Below are 18354 nucleotides of genomic sequence, written 5' to 3'. Positions count from 1 at the left end.
ATTACCCCATGGGATCATCGTTATCATCGTTCCATGCCCGAGACAGTGGATACACCGTCTACTTCTAAATCTGGCCGTTCGAACTCTTTTGCCGTGTTAGTTGATTTTCTGGATGAGGGAGTCCTTGACATTTTAGCAGAAAAGGTTAAATCGAGGCAAGCTTTGCCTCGTTTTTGATTTTCTTTTTGAATACACATGAAAATAACCACATGGAATGTGCGATGCATTTGTTCTCGCCATAAGCAATATGCCATGTGGACTTTATTGCATGAGAATCAGTGGGATGTCTTGTGTGCCGTTGAGCTCAAGAGTCACGGTGAAGCAGGGAAAGTTGTGGACTGTCATGGGTTTCGCTTGTTTTATGTAGGGACACATGCCATGCATTATTCTGGTGTGCTTATGATTGTACATGAGAAATATCAGCCTGTTCTTATTAAAAATGATGTACATGGTCGTTTTGTGGTGATTGAAGTTTTATTTGAAGGAGAGATCTTATGGTTACTTGGGCTCTATGCTCCAAATGATCCTTTATCCCGCCGGGATCTTTGGAATACTTTGCAGACCTCCTTGTCACTGGGCAGATGGGGTTTTTTGATGGGGGATTTTAATATGTGTGTTGATCCTTCATAGTCCACATCAGAGCATTCGGTGATGGACGCTCCAGAAAGCGGTGTGTGGAATGCGTTTGCTCCTGCCATACTTAAGCAAGATCTTTGGTCATGGCTACACCCTTCTTCTATATGGTTTACTTTTCATTATGCGCAGTATACAACTACATGGTCGCGGTTGGACCACATGTACATCATGCAAGATGATGCTTTTCTTCCTGAGATGCTGGAAATGAAAGTGTTGCAGCAATATGCCTTGTCGGACCATTTTCCTCTACAGCTTGAGATGCTTGTACAACCCATTGCACTTTTTAAGCAATTTTTGGATAGACTCCCTTCGCGCTTCAACTCGTCTTATTTGCAGCATTCAATCTTTCAGGGTTATATGCAGCAACTGATTGATAGATTCCTGTTGGACTTCTCTTTGGAGGGCAATACTTCTTTTGAACGTTTGCTCTCTAATGTGGAGCGGGTTGTTCGGCAGTATGGGATTCATCATGCCTCTCTTTCTCGGTGCCGTCGACAAGCTGCGGAGGAATTACTGGCTTTGGTTCGTTCTCTACTGGTGGAGACTCGAGATGATACATTTCTGCTATCATTGGCTATGCGTTTGGCTGATCTTATTAAAGAGTTTCAGTTGAAATCTTATCAGCAGGCCAAATTGCAAAATCTGACGGGGAATTTGCAAGATAGTGCTTGTCAGACTCATAAGTTCTTTCGAGCTTTGCATGGCTCTCTTGCTCGAGAGAATATGACTAGACTCCAGGATGCAGAAGGTCAAATGGTCATTGATCCGCAGAGTATTGTGAATATGTGTAGGAATTATTTTCTAGACCTTCTAGGTCCTACTCCTCCACCTTCAGACCTAATTACTCATGCCCGCTTGGTTTTCTATGTTTTGGTCCGCAATCAGGTTCCACATGACATGCAAACCACTTTGGAGACAAATATTCGTGAGGTGAAGGTCATGGATGTTTTCTTACACTTGCCCAAGGATAAAAGTCCTGGTTGGGATGGTCTTAGCAATGAATTCTTTGAGGTTTTTGCTACCCAACTGGTGAAGCCATTGACGGCTATGTTTCAGCAGCTTTGGGAAACAGGATTCATGCCTTCCTCATGGAAAGGACTTATTAAACTGCTGCCAAAAGTTCCTTCGCCGTCTATGTTGAAGCATTGGCGACGAATTTCGTTGATGTGTTCTATGTATAAAATCTTTTCGAAAGTAATGGCGAATCGGCTCCATAAGCATCTTCTTGCCATTGTGCATCCTCTCCAATATGTTTTCATTAAGGGTCGAAACATTCTGCATAATGTCTTAAATGTGCAACTGGCTATTGACTATGCAAGGCACTCTAATCAGGAGGTGGTACTGATTCAATTGGACCTGGAAAAGGCTTTTGATTATCTGGACTGGTCTTTTATTGCAGAACTGATGTCTAGTATGGGCTTTGGTACTCGGATGTCTCGTCTGATATATACCATTAGTGCTGCGGCTTCTTCGCGAGTTATGCTTCCTTACTGCCTTGAGAGGCTTGTATACATGATGTATTTGTGACTTTGCATCAGCTCCAACTAGTCTGTTGAGCATGAGTACTCCGTTGTAATCAGCCTTTCAAGTAATATAATTAGCCACATTTTACTTGCAAAAAAAAAAGAACTCCCAATCGACGTGGTCGTATGCCTTCTTAAAGTCGAGGAGGAGCACAATAAGGTCTGGGTTCCTAGATCAGGCCAAAGCTTTGGACTCCCAAAAAGTGAAGATTTTGTCCAAGATGCTGCACTCTTGGACAAAACCTGTCTGTGGGGGGTGGATATATCTGGCATCAATGGGGCTAATCTAAGACTGATTGCCTTTGCAAGGATCTTATAGGTAGTTCCAAGAAAAGTGATTGGTTTCCATTGTGTGATCTCTGGTTTGTCTCCACTTCCTTTGGGAATGAGGTGAATGGATCTCTTGGAAAGTCTCTGTGGTATAACCCTTGGATCTATCGGAAAGCTGAAAAGAGGTCTGCACTGATAAGAGCCCAATAGCTAAAAAAGGAGGACTTGTCCAGTCTCTCTTCTCTTGGACACTTGCCTAAGGGCAGTACCAAAAGCACCTTCTGCAACTCCTATGTAAAATGGACCATCAGATATCTGATCATACTGTCTGTAATCACTTTTTGGTGCTCTGCTATACTGTCTCTCTATCCCTCTTGTATGTTGGGGGCCTTGTAGTGGGTTGAGGCAAAGCTGTGTAGTACTGTGTAGCCACATGTCTTGCCTCAAAGGGCGGCCCTGTGCAATTCCATTTGCTCTTCTGAGTCATGGGAGGTGCTGGTTGGGCCTGGAGGTGGCTAAAAGAGAAGGCAAGAAGCACTGAAAGCTGGTGGTGTACAGAGGCTGGATGGGAAGCAGGATGGTGGAACTGGCAGGAACAGACTTGATAAACAGTGCAACAGATGGCTGGGAGGGCAGTAGGCTGGGTGCAGCTAGAAGAGGAGGCACCGATGAACAGTGCTACTGTTGCTATTCTTGCTGCATGATGCTGAGTCAGGCAGGGTGTAGCTGGCTGTAAGAGAGATTAGAGGAGGGCAGCGCTGGTAGTTTTACTTTTTGGTGGTGCTGTCAGGGTCAGTTGTGGCAGGTGATGTTAAAATTTTCCCCTTCTCAAGTATATTGCTCTGTTATTGAGAAGTCTTAATAGAATTTTCTTTTCACGGAAAAATAAGGGTGCATGATGTCTCCTCTTTATTAAGAGTGAATTACCAAGTGTGAATGCCGAATTGCACGCTAGCCCCCCAAGTTAAGGTTTGCACATTCTAGGTATATGATCTCTATCTAGCAATTTTCTCAAATTCAAGATTTTTCCATAAAAGGCCAATTTTCTTTTGGATGTCACATGGTCTAAAGAAATGGCTCTTTAAGTTAAATTTCTTTTACAAAACCTCAAAAGCTAGTTTTGTGATTAATTGTACTATCAAGCTAGGATTTGACAGTATAATATCACTTTATGTAATGATTTTTAAAAATATTTAAAATGCATTTATTGTAAGGGATTTTTAAATTTTACAAAATTTTTGAGAAGGGTGGAGACAAGTTCTTAGTTGTCATGCAGACTTTTTGCTCCAGCCATGATGTGGAGCCCATGGAGTCCATATTTGAGTTTCAGTAACATTACATAATCTGTCAGATTTTTCAAGACTGTATCTTCTTGTGTAAGCCCCAGAAATTTTGGGTACAATCTTAGCTGCAGTGGTCTCCTGTTCCTGTTAATTAATCAGTGCAAAATTTTGTGATACATAGAGTGAGGTTGACATCGGTACGAATTCTTGGTGGATACCTTTTCCCTTTTCATGAACAGTCAATTCTAGTTTTGTACGAACAATGTAACAGTAACACATGGATTCTTTTTCATTCAAAACACTCGAGACATAATGTTATTACATTTGAAACTGGCACAAAGAATTGCTATGCTTTTGTGGGTCCTATTTGACATCCAAAGCTGGATTGGTTTTCAGAGGCAGCTGTCTGTAATGGATAAGAATGCATGTGTCCAGAGGCAAAAGATTCTTGTTGACAGTCGGCTTGGCCTTCCAAATTATGAAGGGAAGTGCAGCACATGTAATGCCCCAACAACAGCACATGAATACACATGTCCGGGTGAGCAGTAACCGTAAGGTTTTTTCATTTAAGATTCCAAATAATTGAATGCTTTGAAAAGTTTAGCAACACCCACTGAATCTTGTGATGCTATTTGCAAAAAGTCTTGTGGAAGGAAAAGTTATATCAATTCTCTTTTTCCTTTTCTGTAAGCTCTATTTAAAAATGGCTTCTTTTCAGGGCATTTTGGGCATTTATCTTTAGTAACTCCTGTATTCAACCCTGAACACATCAACATTCTACTAAGGATCTTGAATGAAGTTTGTCCGTGGTGCGGAGCTTTAAGAGGAAAGAATAAGACACAAAATGAGGTGAATTTTGGCTCTGTTTGTTACTGTAAGTTAATGAACTGTCATTACCTTACAATCAAATAGATCAAGTAAGAGATTGCTCCCCTTAATGTGATGTTGATTAAACTTTTGGTTAATGTAAGGATAGATCAATGAATAAGAACAATGATGCTAGATCTGTGTAAAGAAGGGAGACTCAAAGAAATAAAAGATGAAAGGAACTTTTGTTAAGCATGAATTGATTTATTCTTCAAAGAAGCAATAGAGCGATTCCAACCAATATCGAATGGAAGCATGAAAAGTCGAATCTTTATTAGTGCATTGCCTCGAGATCCTATATCACGAGGACGTGAAATTTTGAGATGCTTTAATCTTGCTGATAACATTTGATCAAGTTATTAATAAAATTTGCAAGATTGTTTAGCATATGTGATGCACATGGCAGTTATTTCATGGTAACAAGGCAGGGACCTTGAGGATGCTTTTGTGTAAGTCCTAGGTGAAAAATCAAGGGACAATTGGTCCGAATTGATTACTGATTGTTGCTACAACAAAGAGGCTTTTTGGAAGAGCAAAGGAGATTTTGAATCTTAGCTTGTACTCATTACATTAGCAATCAAGTAAAATAAATACGGAAAGAGACGCCAATTTTGGGGCCAATAGGGTGTCCAATTGTCAAGATTACCAAAGTAATTTGTGCATTTTATTCATTTGCTGATTGTTGTAGTTAAGTGCTTAATCACGGAATTACCTCCCTTTCCAAGAAGGAAGGAGGTTTCATGGTTTCATCGTTGGGCTACCACTCAATCCGTTGATTTGGTGGGTTCGAGGCCAGTTGATTGCAACCCAGAGCTTTGTGCGAGTGCTGATTTTTGCTCTTGGCTGAGAAACTATAGCAATATGTCTTCATACAGTGAGATGCAATCAAGCAGTGATGATGCCTCTCAGCATGAACATTCACATGGAAATGAAGAAAATATAATGCCTAATCTTGGACAAAGCTCAAACCATGGATAGCAAGCTGAAAATGTTGCTTTTGGGCAAGTTCTAGGGCCTTAAAGGCATAATGAGACTGATGACCAGCAAAGTGAAGAGGAATTTGATAACTAGTTCAAAAATTGGATGAGGACAGCACATAGTCTCTTTAATCAACTGGCAAAGGATCCTCAATTTGCACGATTTTTGAAATGCTTCAAAGAAGGATATCAAGGGCGTGAAGAAGAAAACATGTTCTATACCTTCGGATAGCAAGGCGCATCAAAGGTAATGCCAAAGCCTTCATTTGAAGCTCCCAAAGATTGTAATGAAGCAAAATAGTTGGTACCTATGGAGCAAGGAATGCAAATGCAAGGCTATCATAGAAGTGTCAATCCAATGGATTTTGGACAGCCAGTTATGCATGCTTTGATGGAGAAGCTAGGATACTTTGGTGGAAGCACAATTTATCATGCTATGGTTGGAGGGGGATCACATACGGAAATGTATTACATAAATCCCTATGGTATGTAGTAGCCAATGCATGGTGTGCAAGGCCCAATGTACTCAGGTATGGTTGGGAATATGCAAAACCCTATGTATGGTAGCATTGGTTTGATGCGTGGGTCACAAAGTAGCACGTCTAGTAATGCATTTGCATCCTTGAATGCTTATGGGGCTCAAGGAACGAGTGTTTGTTTGGGAATGAGTGTTGGTCAAACAAATGCTTTATTTGTTATTGGTTCTGATGTAAATTCAGCGAGTCCATCCTTTTTGCAACAGCCAGTGTACGACAACTTGACACCCAAAGGGGCGATAAAAGACTATGATAAGGGTGGAAAAGCAGTGAAGTTTGAGTTTTTCAGCGGTGCACAAGATAGGTTGAAAGCTTTGACTTTCATTAGGTAGTTTGGTGTAGCCTATTTGCATCAAATCCAGTGTTTAGCGTGTCTCAGCTCATAGAGCCTGTTGCTAGAACCAATACTCTGCTGCATGGGAAGGATTCGGGCTTTCTAGAGAGTGGGGAGAAGACAAATAAAAAGTTGTTTAAGACTGAGGACAGATCTGAAAATCAGCCTGTAAAGAGGCCAAAATAGCAAAGAAAGGGCTTGAAAATATTGGTAAAACACAGGGAATTGATGGCTGCAAATAAATGTTTTATTTGTGAACAAAAGGGTCACATTGTAAGGGGCTGTCCCAATAGGCAACAAGGCGAAAAATTAGAAAACTAGGGAGATTCTAGAGGAAAGAAGCCCAAAACATAAGTAGGATTGGTGCGTGATGTTATTAGTGATTAACCCAATGATGATGCTATTGAGTTGTGTAGAGCATAGGGTAAAATTAGGGATATGTGGATAGCGAAGAGATCTTCATTGCTCCACTTGAGAGTTGTGATGTATTGCTTGATATGCCATGGTGTCATTGTATACTTGTAGGGATTGATTCTCGTGTAAAAGAAAGATCACTATTCAACATAAAAGAAAGACACTCATACTTGATGTAAAGTTGAAAGGCGAATTTGTCCTCGTTGTTTCTGTAGTTGCCATTTCTAAAGAAATGAAAAATCATCTTTCAGCGTACTTAGTTTTTTACTAAGGATAAAGATGATAGTGAGAATGTTGGGAACATGTCTAAGTGAGAGAAGGATTGTATAGATCCTATCCCTGGAAGTAGCACATCTAATAAGTCACCCTGCAGAGTTAGTGCAACCCAACAGGTGGAGATTATGAGTTAGCTGAACGAGCTCTTAGAAAAAGAGCTAATTCAGTTTAGCATCTCCTTTTGTGTTCTCCAGTGCTTTTAGTGCAGAGAAAGGATGATTCATGGCATATGTGCATTGATTATTGTGCTCTGAACAAGATCACAATTCTTGGGATCGATGATGCTATGGATAGATTGCAAAGGGTAGTTATATTTAGCCGTATAGATTTGAAAAGTGGGTATTATTAGATATACATTAAACCGGAGGATGTGTCTAAGATAGCTTTTAGAATATTTTCTGGGCTATGTGAGTTTTTTGTCATGCCTTTTGGGCTTAAAAATGCTATTGTCACTTTCAATTAGATGATGGATTGCATTTTTAGGCCACATAGAGGATTTGTGGACACTTTCTTTGATGACATGATTGTCTATTCAAAGAATGAGACAGAATATAGAAGACACTTAGACATTGTGTTCAATTTGGGCATAGTGTGTTGGTTAATGGTATTCGCATGGACCATGCAAAGGTCTCACAATACGATCATGGCCACCATTAAGGAATGTACATTAGTCCACAGCTTCTTGGGTTTAGGTTCTTACTATAGAAAGTATGTATGCGGGTTTGTTGAAATTGCATCTCCATTGCATGCTTTGTAGAAGAAGGATATGGCATTTAGAAAAACAACAGTGGAAATTTCAGCATTTGAAAAGTTGAAGGAAAAAATGACTTAAGATCTTGTGCTTGTGTTGCCCAATCTAAGGAAGTCATTCATAGTTCAGTGTGATGCATGTGGTAACAACATTGGGGTTGTTCTTATGTAGGATGGTCGAGTTGTGGCTTACGAGAGCCGAATTCTCCACGGTGCAGAAAATAATTTGCAGGTCTATGAGAAAGAGCTCTTGGCTGTAATTCATTCACTGTCTAGATGCAAACATTATTTATTGGGGGTTGATTTTGTAGTGTAGATAGGCCATCAAACTTTGAGGTACTTTTTGACGCAGACAAAGTTGTCAGAGAAGCATATGAGATTGCAAATTTTCTCTCTATGTTTCATTTTCATTTTCAGATTGTACCTATTGATGGAAAAAAGAACGTTGTGACTGATGCACTATCACGTAAGCCTCAAATTTCAGCCATCAAAATGGTGTATTACATTGAGTTGAATGCCATGAAAGAGCAATATGTTGCTGATTCAGACTTTGCTAATGTTAATGATCAGCTTTGCAATGGTTAGAGGCATGAGCACTTTGTGCTAAGAGATGAATTTCTCATGATGAATGGATGAATGTGCGTCACAAAGTAGTTTGGCCTAGAGTTATAAACTAAAAGTCATGCTCTTCCATATGCAAGGCACAGAGGTATTGATGCCATGATCAAGGCAGTGGGCAATTTCGTTTATTGGCCAGCTTTGAGACATGATGTAGAATAGTTTATTAAGAAATACATCGTATGTCAGAAGTTAAAGCATGATAGGCAAAAGATGTCGGGTTTATTGAAGCCCTTGCCTATTCTAGATAGGCCTTGGCAGAGCATTGATGCCACAATCAAGGCAGTGGGCAATTTCGTTTATTGGCCAGCTTTGAGGCATGATGCAGAATAGTTTGTTAAGACATACATCATATGTCAGAAGGTAAAGCATGATAGGCAAATGGGTTATTGAAGACCTTGCCTATTCTAGATAGGCCTTGGTAGAGCATTGCAATGGACTTTATTTTTGAGCTTCCTAGGACACTTAGAAGGAATGATGGGATATAGACTATCATTTGCAGGTTTAGCAAACAAGTCCATTGCATTCGGGTGACGAAGAAAATAGAGGCTAATCATATGGCACAATTGTTTTTGTAACACATCTTTAAGTATCATGGTATGCCAGAGTTGATCGTTAGTGTTCGAGACCCTCAGATGGCCAGTTTATTTTGGAAGGGTTTTTTTGAGAATATGGGTATCACATGAAAATTCTCATTATCTTTCCATCCACAGACAGATAGTTAGTCTGAGGAAGCAAATTCCACAATGTTAGATCTTTTGAGGTGCTATGTTTGAGACCACAAGACACAATGGGAGTAGTATTTGCCCTTGGTTGAGTTTGCTTATAACAACACAATGCATAGTTGTACTGGCAAAGCTCCATTTGAGGTGGTTGAGGGTGGCAAGAAGGTATCGCCTATCTTGCAAGCTAAGGATAATATCTTTGAGACTGACCGTTATCTGGAAAACTTGGATGCAACCTATGAAAAGATAAAGTATGCACTTCAAAGATCATAGGAAAAGCAAAAGAGGGCAGTTGATCATCAGAGACGTGATTTGCAGTGTGTAGAGGGTGATTATATTTTGTTGCATTTTGCAAAAGGCAAGGCTGAAAAGGATGAAAGAAAGAGGACTGTATTAGAAGTTGAGTATGAGATATTATGGGCCTTTTGAGGTGTTGGAGAAGATCAGTGATGTGGCATATTGGCTGAAATTATCTCTACATTCGCGGATACACAATGCCTTTCATGTCAATTTGTCAAGGCCTTTTCATAGTGATGTGCCAGAGGATATGTTTGCTGTAATTCAGTTGGAGGTTGAGGAACTAGATGAGATTTTGGTACTTGAGTAGATTTTAACACATAAGGAAAGAAAGGTCAAAGGTAAAGTTTCCAGGAGATACTTGGTGAAATTTCAAAATTATTCACCAATGGATACCAAATGGATCACAAAGGATGACTTGACAGACCATTCTCAATTGTTGTTGCTTTATCTAGATGCCTTTCAGTTAGAGCTCATTCATGTTCAACAAAGCAAGGGTTTGGAGTATTGCCCGATGCTCAAGGGAGACGTGGCACTTTCACTCCGCTAGTTGTGGATGGCTCTCATATGCACTGGATCTCAGATGTATTTAGCATGTATTCGAGGTATTGAGTTGACAATATGTTTGCCAAGAGGTCACTACTTACTATACTAGTCACTGTGAGATGTATATAGATAGGTATGAGTTTCAGCTAGGCACTGAAACTATACTTTTACATCAACTTATGATTAGTTTGGTATGGATTTTGCCTCAAGTTTGAGACAAAAATTTTGATTAGTTTCAGCTCAGTTTTTGATCAGTTTGAGAATCGTTTATGGTCACTTTTGGGATCCGTTTTTGCATTGTTGGTTACTTTTTGCAATGAGTTTATGATCAGTTTGGGAGTCACATTTACTACAGAAAATTTTGATTAGTTCTCAAATTAGTAAGTGATTAGTTTATGATCAAAGTATGCTCAGTTTGGGGGGTCACATTTGCAGCAATTTGTGATCAATTCTCAAATCAATAAGTAATCAGTTTATGATCAAACTATGCTTAGTTTTCAATGGTTTATAGGTGGTTAAATGGATAACAGCATGTTAGTAAATGCCATTGATAGTTTCAACTATGCTTTATATTGAATTAGTGCTTTTCTATGGTTGATAGTTACAGCAGTTGAGAATCATGAGTTATGGATGTAACAAATGAGCAATAGTTTTGAACTAATTTTCAGTTTTATGTTATATATATGTTGGTTGGAAATTTTCTACACGTTTGGGGCATGTAGCATGGTGGGACAACAATGGCCAATGTTGTGATTGTGATGCCGTATGGAAATTTTAGTGCAATATGCTTTTCCTTTGGCACAATGCAATGCAATCGAGGACGACTGCAGGGATTTCAAGGGGGAGGTTTGTTGCGAGGTTATGAAAATTTGAGATGCTTTAATCTATATTGGGTGTCAAAGGCAAAAGTTATGATAAGTTATACTGGCTACGCTTTTGGGATTAGTTGGTATCAGTATGACCTTGGGATAGTTTATTGGCCAATAAGTGTTTGTGGTGACACTAGGGACTAGCATTAATTAATTAATTAATTCCAATCTAAGGGTCAATAGAGGTTGGGGACTACTCAAGGTTGCAAATGGCTTAGCCAATTTAATTATGGGTGGGCACATTTAATTTTGGGTAGGGTCACAAGGGTTGAAATTAATTTTCAGGATTATTTAATTTTGAAAATTAATTAAATGGTTGAATAATGCTGAAAAGTAAGTTTAGAGGTTACCACTTAGAAAAAATGCCATGCAAACTGAGAAAACGTTTTTGGGGGGGTTGAGTCTTAGCCATTCGGTCAGTTTATGGCTTGGAGAGAGAGAGAGAGAGAGAGAGAGAGAGAGAGAGAGAGAGAGCTAGAGCTATTGGTCGGCGCCTGTTCGCCCTGCTCCGTGCTTGTTCGTGCCCGTGCGCCTTGGTTCGCGGCTGTCCCGTCCCGTCCCGTCCCGTCCCGCTGTCGTTCCGTCCCGTCCCATCGCTGTCGTCTGCGGCCTCTGCGCCCGTCCGCCCTTGTGCGTGCCCGTTTGCGGGTACGCTTCCTTGCCTGACCCGTCCGCGCCCGTTTGGACCAGGCCGCCCTGGTTCGCGCCGTTTTTGCCTGCCTTCCTCCGACGCAATTCGCGCCTGCGTGCGCCCGTTCACCCACCCTCACCTTGGTTCGCGCCTTGTCTGACCCCTGCCTGACGTCGATCGGCCCGTCTGTGAGACCCCGCGCGCACGACTGTGCCGATTTCCCTGTCTGCCGGTCCCTGCGTCTGCATGAAGACCTACCCTGCGATTCCTTGTGTCGGTGCGTTCGCCTGGCCCCTCGTTTGACCCGCCCTGCTGAACCTGTGAGATTGGTGAACCTGCCCTGCGGTCCCGAGACGTCGGCTGACTTGCCCTGCGACATTGCCCTTGGCTGCGCGCCCTGACAGAGAGAGACGACAGCAGTATGGCTGGCCTGGATATGGATTTTCTAGATCGGACGGTGGCAGCCCTTGGCCCTGATTTTAATACAGAGGAGCTGGAGGATATGGTGCCGTGGACGGAGGAGATGCCTTCGGGTTCTGAACTGCCGCCTGCGGGCAAACACTCCAAGCATACTTTTGACGAGACAATGGGCCCTCAGGAACGTTCCTATGCGCAGGTTGCCTCTGATCCTGTGGATTTACAGGAGATTGACTGGGAGCATTTGTTGGACTTTGCCAATACTCTGCTTGGCGATTATGTCCAGCATAATCATGAAACTTTTTCTGACTTGGGAACTGATGACGTGCTGGCAGCCATGGTGGACCCGAAATCAGTCTTGCGGTCTTTTTCGGTGTTTTATGACCGTGCCGTTATACTTTTCTTCACTGGCAGGATCCCAGTGCTTTTCCATATTCGCCATTGGCTGCACCATTTATTGCAAGGGGAGAGTGTTGAGGAGATCTTCCTTGGATTCCGCGGCTTTTATGAGGTGCTGCTGAAATTAGAGACACATCGGGTTGAGCTCCTGTCCAAGTTGCCATTATTCTTTGATCGCCGCTTGGTCCATGCTGTGCCATGGCGCCCTATGGCAGACTTCCAGCGCCTGCTTCAACAAGAATGCCCGGTGTGGGTGGAAGTGGAAAATTGTCCGGCGGTCTATTGGCCATTGTTAAAGGATGCGATGGTAGTTGTGGGAACGGTACTGGTTCCCCCAAGCCTAAGGGCTATGAATCGAAACCGTTTATGCATGTTATGGGACATGGCCAGGAAAAGGCCTGCGTGGCTTCGCCTCAATTGCTCTGGCATGCATCCTTTGCACACTCTCTTGAAATGGGGCAACTTTGCAGGACATTGCTTTTCATGTGGTGAATTGGGGCATTTTATGGCCAAATGCCCAGAAAGACAACCGTTTTCCGATGATGCACATGTTGTGCTACCTAAGGATGACATGGTGCTTGATGCCCCGGCACAGGAGGTCCTCCAGCCACCTAATGTTGTGGATAAAGGTAAACAACAGGTCCCGGGTTTGGATTCCCGTAGATTGGATCGAGGCACGTCAAAAAAAAGGTAAAAAGTTGGATGCAAGCTTGGCGGATTCTGGGCCTAATGCTTCACAGGATTCCGTGCGCACGTATATGTGCAGGAAAGAAATGTTCTCTTCACAGCATACTGCACGTACTATGGCCCCTTCTGCCCCCCGTAATCAGTCTACAAGGAAAGTCTATACAGACGGTCCCAAGGGCCTACCTGCGAAGCTGGCGTTTGATACTAGAGGTAATGCGATTACACCCTGGGATCGGCGTTATCCCCGCCCCACTCCCAAGGCAGTGGATATTCCATCTACCTCTAAAGCGGGCCGCCAGAATTCTTTTGCAGTGTTGGCTGATTTTCTGGATGAGGGTGTCCTGGACGCTCTCGCGGAAAAGGTGAAATCGAGGCAACAGGTGCCTCGTTCCTGATTCTCTTTTTTGACGATATATGAAGATAGCCACGTGGAATGTGCGAGGCATTTGCTCGTCATAAGCAACATGCCATGTGGATTGTCTTGTATGAGAACCAGTGGGATGTCTTATGTGCAGTTGAGCACAAGAGTCACGGTGAAGCAGGAAAAGTTGTGGATTGTCATGGATTTCGCCTGTTTTATGCGGGGACACATGCTATGCACTATTCGGGCGTGCTGATGATTGTCCATGAGAAATACCAACCTGTCCTTATTAAAAATGATGTACAGGGTAATAACAGTTGCCTTGCTAAGATGTGCAACTAGCAAAGATAACTCCCTAGTAATTTGAGCATCGAAAGAAACCTTTCATGAATTTAGCCATTCAAAATGATTCGTTGCGAAAGGAATAAGACTAATGGTGCAAGATATAATTTCTACACTTTAGGAATATATTACTATAGTAAATGGTTAATCTTGCCTATAATTTTATAATGCTTGATGCAATTTGAAGAAAGCTAATTTGTATACATTGTCATTCATAAGCTAACTCCTTCGTTAAAAATAACTCGAACAAATATATCTATCCTTAACAATTTTTCTTTGCATGATTGACCTGGTAATCGAAGTCTTATTTGAAGGAGAGATTTTATGGTTGCTGGGCCTCTATGCTCCGAATGATCCCGCATCCCGACGGGATCTTTGGTCGACTTTGCAGACCTTGATGTCACTTGGCCGAAGGGGTTTTTTGATGGGAGATTTCAATATGTGTGTTGACTCTTCTCAGTCCACTTCAGGGCATTCGGTAATGGATGCTCCGGAAAGCTGGGTGTGGAATGCCTTTGCTCTTCACATACTTAAGCAAGATCTTTGGTCTTGGCTCCACCCTTTTTTTTCACGGTTTACTTTTCATTCCGCACAATATGCAACTACTTGGTCACGGTTGGACCGAATGTATATCATGCAGGGAAATGATTTTCTTCCCGGAGATGTTGGAAATGAAAGTCTTGCAGCAATATGCATTGTCGGACCATTTTCCCCTCCAGCTTGAGATGCTTGCACAACCTATTGCACCTTTTATGCAGTTGCTGGATAGAATCCCTTTACGTTTCAACTCGTCTTATTTGAAGCATCCAATCTTTCAGGGCTATATGTAGCAATTGATTGAGAGGTTCTTATTGGACTTCGCCTCTGAGGGCTTGGCTTTCTTTGCACGGCTGCTCTCTAATGTGCAGCGGGTTGCTCGGCAGTATGGGATCCATCATGCCTCTCTTTGTCGGCGACGTCGACATGCAGCGGAGGACTTACTGGCTTTGCTCCGTTTGCTGCTGGTGAACACCTCAGATGATGAATTTCTGCTGTCACTGGAGATGCGTTTGGCTCATCTTATTCAAGTGTTTCAGTTGAAATCTTATCAGCAGGCCAAGCTGCATAACTTGACTGACACATTGCAAGATAGTGCCTGCCAGTCTCATAAGTTCTTTCGCGCCTTGCATGCTTCTCCTGCTCGTGAAAATATGACTAGGCTCCAGGATTCGAAAGGTCGCATGGTCACTGATCGACAGACCATTGTCAATATGTGTAGAAATTATTTTATGGATCTTCTTGGTTCTTCTCCATCACCTTCTAGCTAGGTTACGCATGCACGCTCGGTCTTCTATGATCTGGTCCGCCAGCAGGTTCCACTTGATATGCAAGCTACTTTGGAGACAGATATTTGCGAGGAGGAGGTTATGGATGTTTTGTTACACCTGCCTAAGGATAAAAGTCCTGGTTGGGATGGTCTCACCAATGAATTCTTTGAGAACTCAACCACCCAGCTGGTGAAGCCATTGGCGGCTATGTTTCAGCAGGTTTGGGAAATAGGGGTCATGTCTTCCTCATGGAAAGAAGGCCTTATCAAACTGCTTCCAAAGGTCCCTTCGCCGTCAATGCTGCAACACTGGAGACCAATTTCTTTGATGGGTTCGATGTATAAAATCTTCTCCAAAGTGCTGGTGAATCGGCTTCACAAGCACCTTCCAGCTATTGCGCATCCTCTCCAATATGGTTTCATTAAGGGCCGCAACATTCTGCATAATATCTTAAATGTGCAAATGGCTATTGACTATGCGAGGCACTCCAGTCAGGAAGTGGTATTGATTCAATTGGATTTGGAAAAGGCTTTTGACTATTTAGACTGGTCTTTCATTGCAGAACTCATGTCTGCTATGGGTTTTGGTACTCGGATGTCCCGATTGATCTACACCATTAGTGCTGCGGCTTCTTCAAGAGTTATGCTCAATGGTGGGTTTACAGAGCCATTTGTCCTTGCACGCTCGGTCAGACAGGGTTGCCCTTTGAGTCCTCTCTTCTTTGCCCTGGCGACTCACCTGGTCCTTTCAATGTTATCCTCAATGGCGGCTTTTGCTCAGCTGGCCGGATTGTCTCTTCCTTTGGGACAACACTTCATTAGCCAATCTCTGGCTGATGATAGCTTTATGATTTTGCGGGCGGACAGGGACAACATTCGAAAGGCATTAGATTTTTGGACGCTCTTTGGTCATGCTTCTGGTCTTCGCGTCAATGCCTTTAAATCAGCCATACTCAGTTGCACGAAGCTTGATTTACAGTCATTAGGTTGGCAGGGCCAGGTTGTTTCCTGTGGCTCCATTGTAAGGCATCTTGGATACCCATTGGGGGTGGATGTTCGGCCAAAGGAACTACTGGAGTGGATTTCACAAAAACTGGCAGCAAAGTTTATGTATTGGAAGTCGCAAGCGTGGCCATTCCATGTCCGCCTCAAAGTGGCTCAGACAATTATGCTGCCAATGCTAACATATTTCTTGCCATTGCTGCCGTGGACTCCTACTACTTTGAAGGCTCTCACTCGCCCCATTCGTTTCATGTTATGGAAGAAGGATTCATTGCAAGTAGGTATTTCGTGGATTTCATGGTCACATACATGTACCTCTAAACGCATGGGTGGTAGAGCTATTTTGGATGCTGAAACTCATATGTTGGCTCTTCGTTGGTCTCTTTTTCGTGCTATATGTGTGGATCATCACCTATGGACCATTATAGCCCATTATTTTCTTGAGGACAGCGGGCTACGCCATGGTAATACACGACTTCGGGCCTCTTGGTGGCATGTCCTTAATGCAGACTCTCGATTTTCCAGTCCCTCTTCCTCTCTGTTACTGCACTTGGTCGGCTCTTGGAAAGTGGTGCTCCAAAAGGCCCATTGGCATCCAGTGGGGGACCGCTTGCATACTAACTCCTTTCAACTGGAATTGTTGGCAGTCTCGAGATTACTTTCATGGGAAGACAAACATCAACTCAGACCGAGATTTAACCGCATGGCCCGTTTAGGTGTGACTTTGGTTGCGGATGCTACCCTTGCCACTCGCAATGTCCTCGCATCATTTCGTTCTGCTAGGAGACTTTTCAGGATCCTGCGCGGATACCGCGATTTATGGGAACAGCTTTTGTCGGTGCTTCAGGGTAGGCAACACTTTCCTGCCCTGGCTGTGGATCGTCCTTGGCACGATTGGGACCTTGCAGGCCAGTTGAGTCTGGAAAAGGCCTCTGCTAATCAAGTGTATCATCTTCTCATTCAAGATCATCAATGGCTGAGTCTGAAAGCTAATACTGTATGGGGATTGCGGAAATCGCAGTCATGGTGGAAGGCAACTGTGATGGAGGGCTGGTTGAATAAGACACCTTTCAAATGCAAGGTCTTTCTTTGGCGGGTAATGATTGGTGGTCTTCCTCTTGCCTCGGCCCTTTCCAAGCGTAGAATCTTGAATGGCAATTGTTTCTTCTGTACCACTATTGTGGAATCGGCCCGACATGGATTCCTTTCTTGCCCGCTCGCCAAGAATATCTGGTCACTCTTGTCACAAGTCTGGCGCGCAGTGGTGGGGTCCTCACTAACTTTTTTCGATTGGGTTTTTGTGCGCCCAAAGTACCCCACACCGCCACAGTTACATATGAAGATCTTATTCCACTTTTTCAGATACTGGGGATGCTGGCACATTTGGACCACACGGAATGCCTTTCTCTTTGATTCGGCCTCTAATGTACCGAGACACATTGCCCGGCTTAAAGGTCTCTTGCATTGGCAGATAGATCTCATTCGGCACTCAGACTTGCTCCCTCGGGAGGTCTTACTTCCCTGGCATATGGCAATTGCCTCTGGGTCTTTGCCATGATTGGTGTAACCTTTTTCATGGATTAGTACTGGGATTTTCCACACATTGGCCTAGGGCCCTCGTGTCTTTTGTAATCATGTAATCATGTAAACTTGTACCTTTTTTCGTAATTAATACAATTACCTTTTTTGATTAGAGAACAACAATTTGCTGTAGAAGACAGCCATGTGCGGGCCTCAACAGGCAAGGGATAGCAAGCAGTCACGTTCCAAGAGTTGGCAACAACAGTGATGATCAAGTGACATCATTTTGGAGGTGCCTAGCAGTAGGTGACTGCATGAAATGCAGCTTGGAGCAGGCAACAGGCAGAATTTAGGGTTTTCTGTCAAAGAAAATCAAATTTCTCTCTCATATTGGCTTCTCTCACCTTCTTGAACCCATTCTTAGGAGATCTCATCATTTCTTAGTCATTTTGAGCTGATCTCAGACAATTTGGTGGACAATAGAGATATTGTAAACCCTAAATTTCTGCAGAAGATGGGTTTTACAGCTACCTCAGGACCTGTACTATTTGGTAAAGGCATCGTACATTGAATTTAGCACTTGAAATTTATGTAATTGTCAGGGAATTCAGATGCCAACCCATTCATTGTAATTTGGGGCAGCATTTGGCTAGTTGGTGGTTCCATTTGTATGAGTCTAGGGTGAAAATTAAGGGGTGAATTCGAATTGATTATTGATTATTGCTACAGCAAAGATGCTTTTCAGAATGGCGAAGGAGATTGTGAAT

General features: G+C 42.8%; 1 protein-coding gene across 6 annotated transcripts in view; it reads left to right on the top strand.

Annotated features, from left to right (window-relative positions):
• Positions 1-18354, top strand: part of LOC148031984 (DNA-directed RNA polymerase IV subunit 1-like) — a 221189-nt gene that overhangs the window by 113125 nt on the left and 89710 nt on the right. For all 6 annotated transcript variants that reach the window (XM_087682585.1, XM_087682591.1, XM_087682586.1 and 3 more), the window contains 2 exons: positions 4109-4250; positions 4431-4561. In XM_087682585.1, coding sequence (XP_087538711.1) covers positions 4109-4250; positions 4431-4561 — 273 coding nt within the window. The remainder of the gene's footprint in view (positions 1-4108; positions 4251-4430; positions 4562-18354) is intronic.

The sequence above is a fragment of the Lygodium microphyllum genome, chromosome 8 (genome assembly GCF_053477565.2).
Source record: "Lygodium microphyllum isolate KBCC chromosome 8, Lygodium_microphyllum_v1.1.10, whole genome shotgun sequence".
Classification (NCBI taxonomy): domain Eukaryota; kingdom Viridiplantae; phylum Streptophyta; class Polypodiopsida; order Schizaeales; family Lygodiaceae; genus Lygodium; species Lygodium microphyllum.
This window is presented reverse-complemented; position numbering and strand designations above follow the sequence as displayed.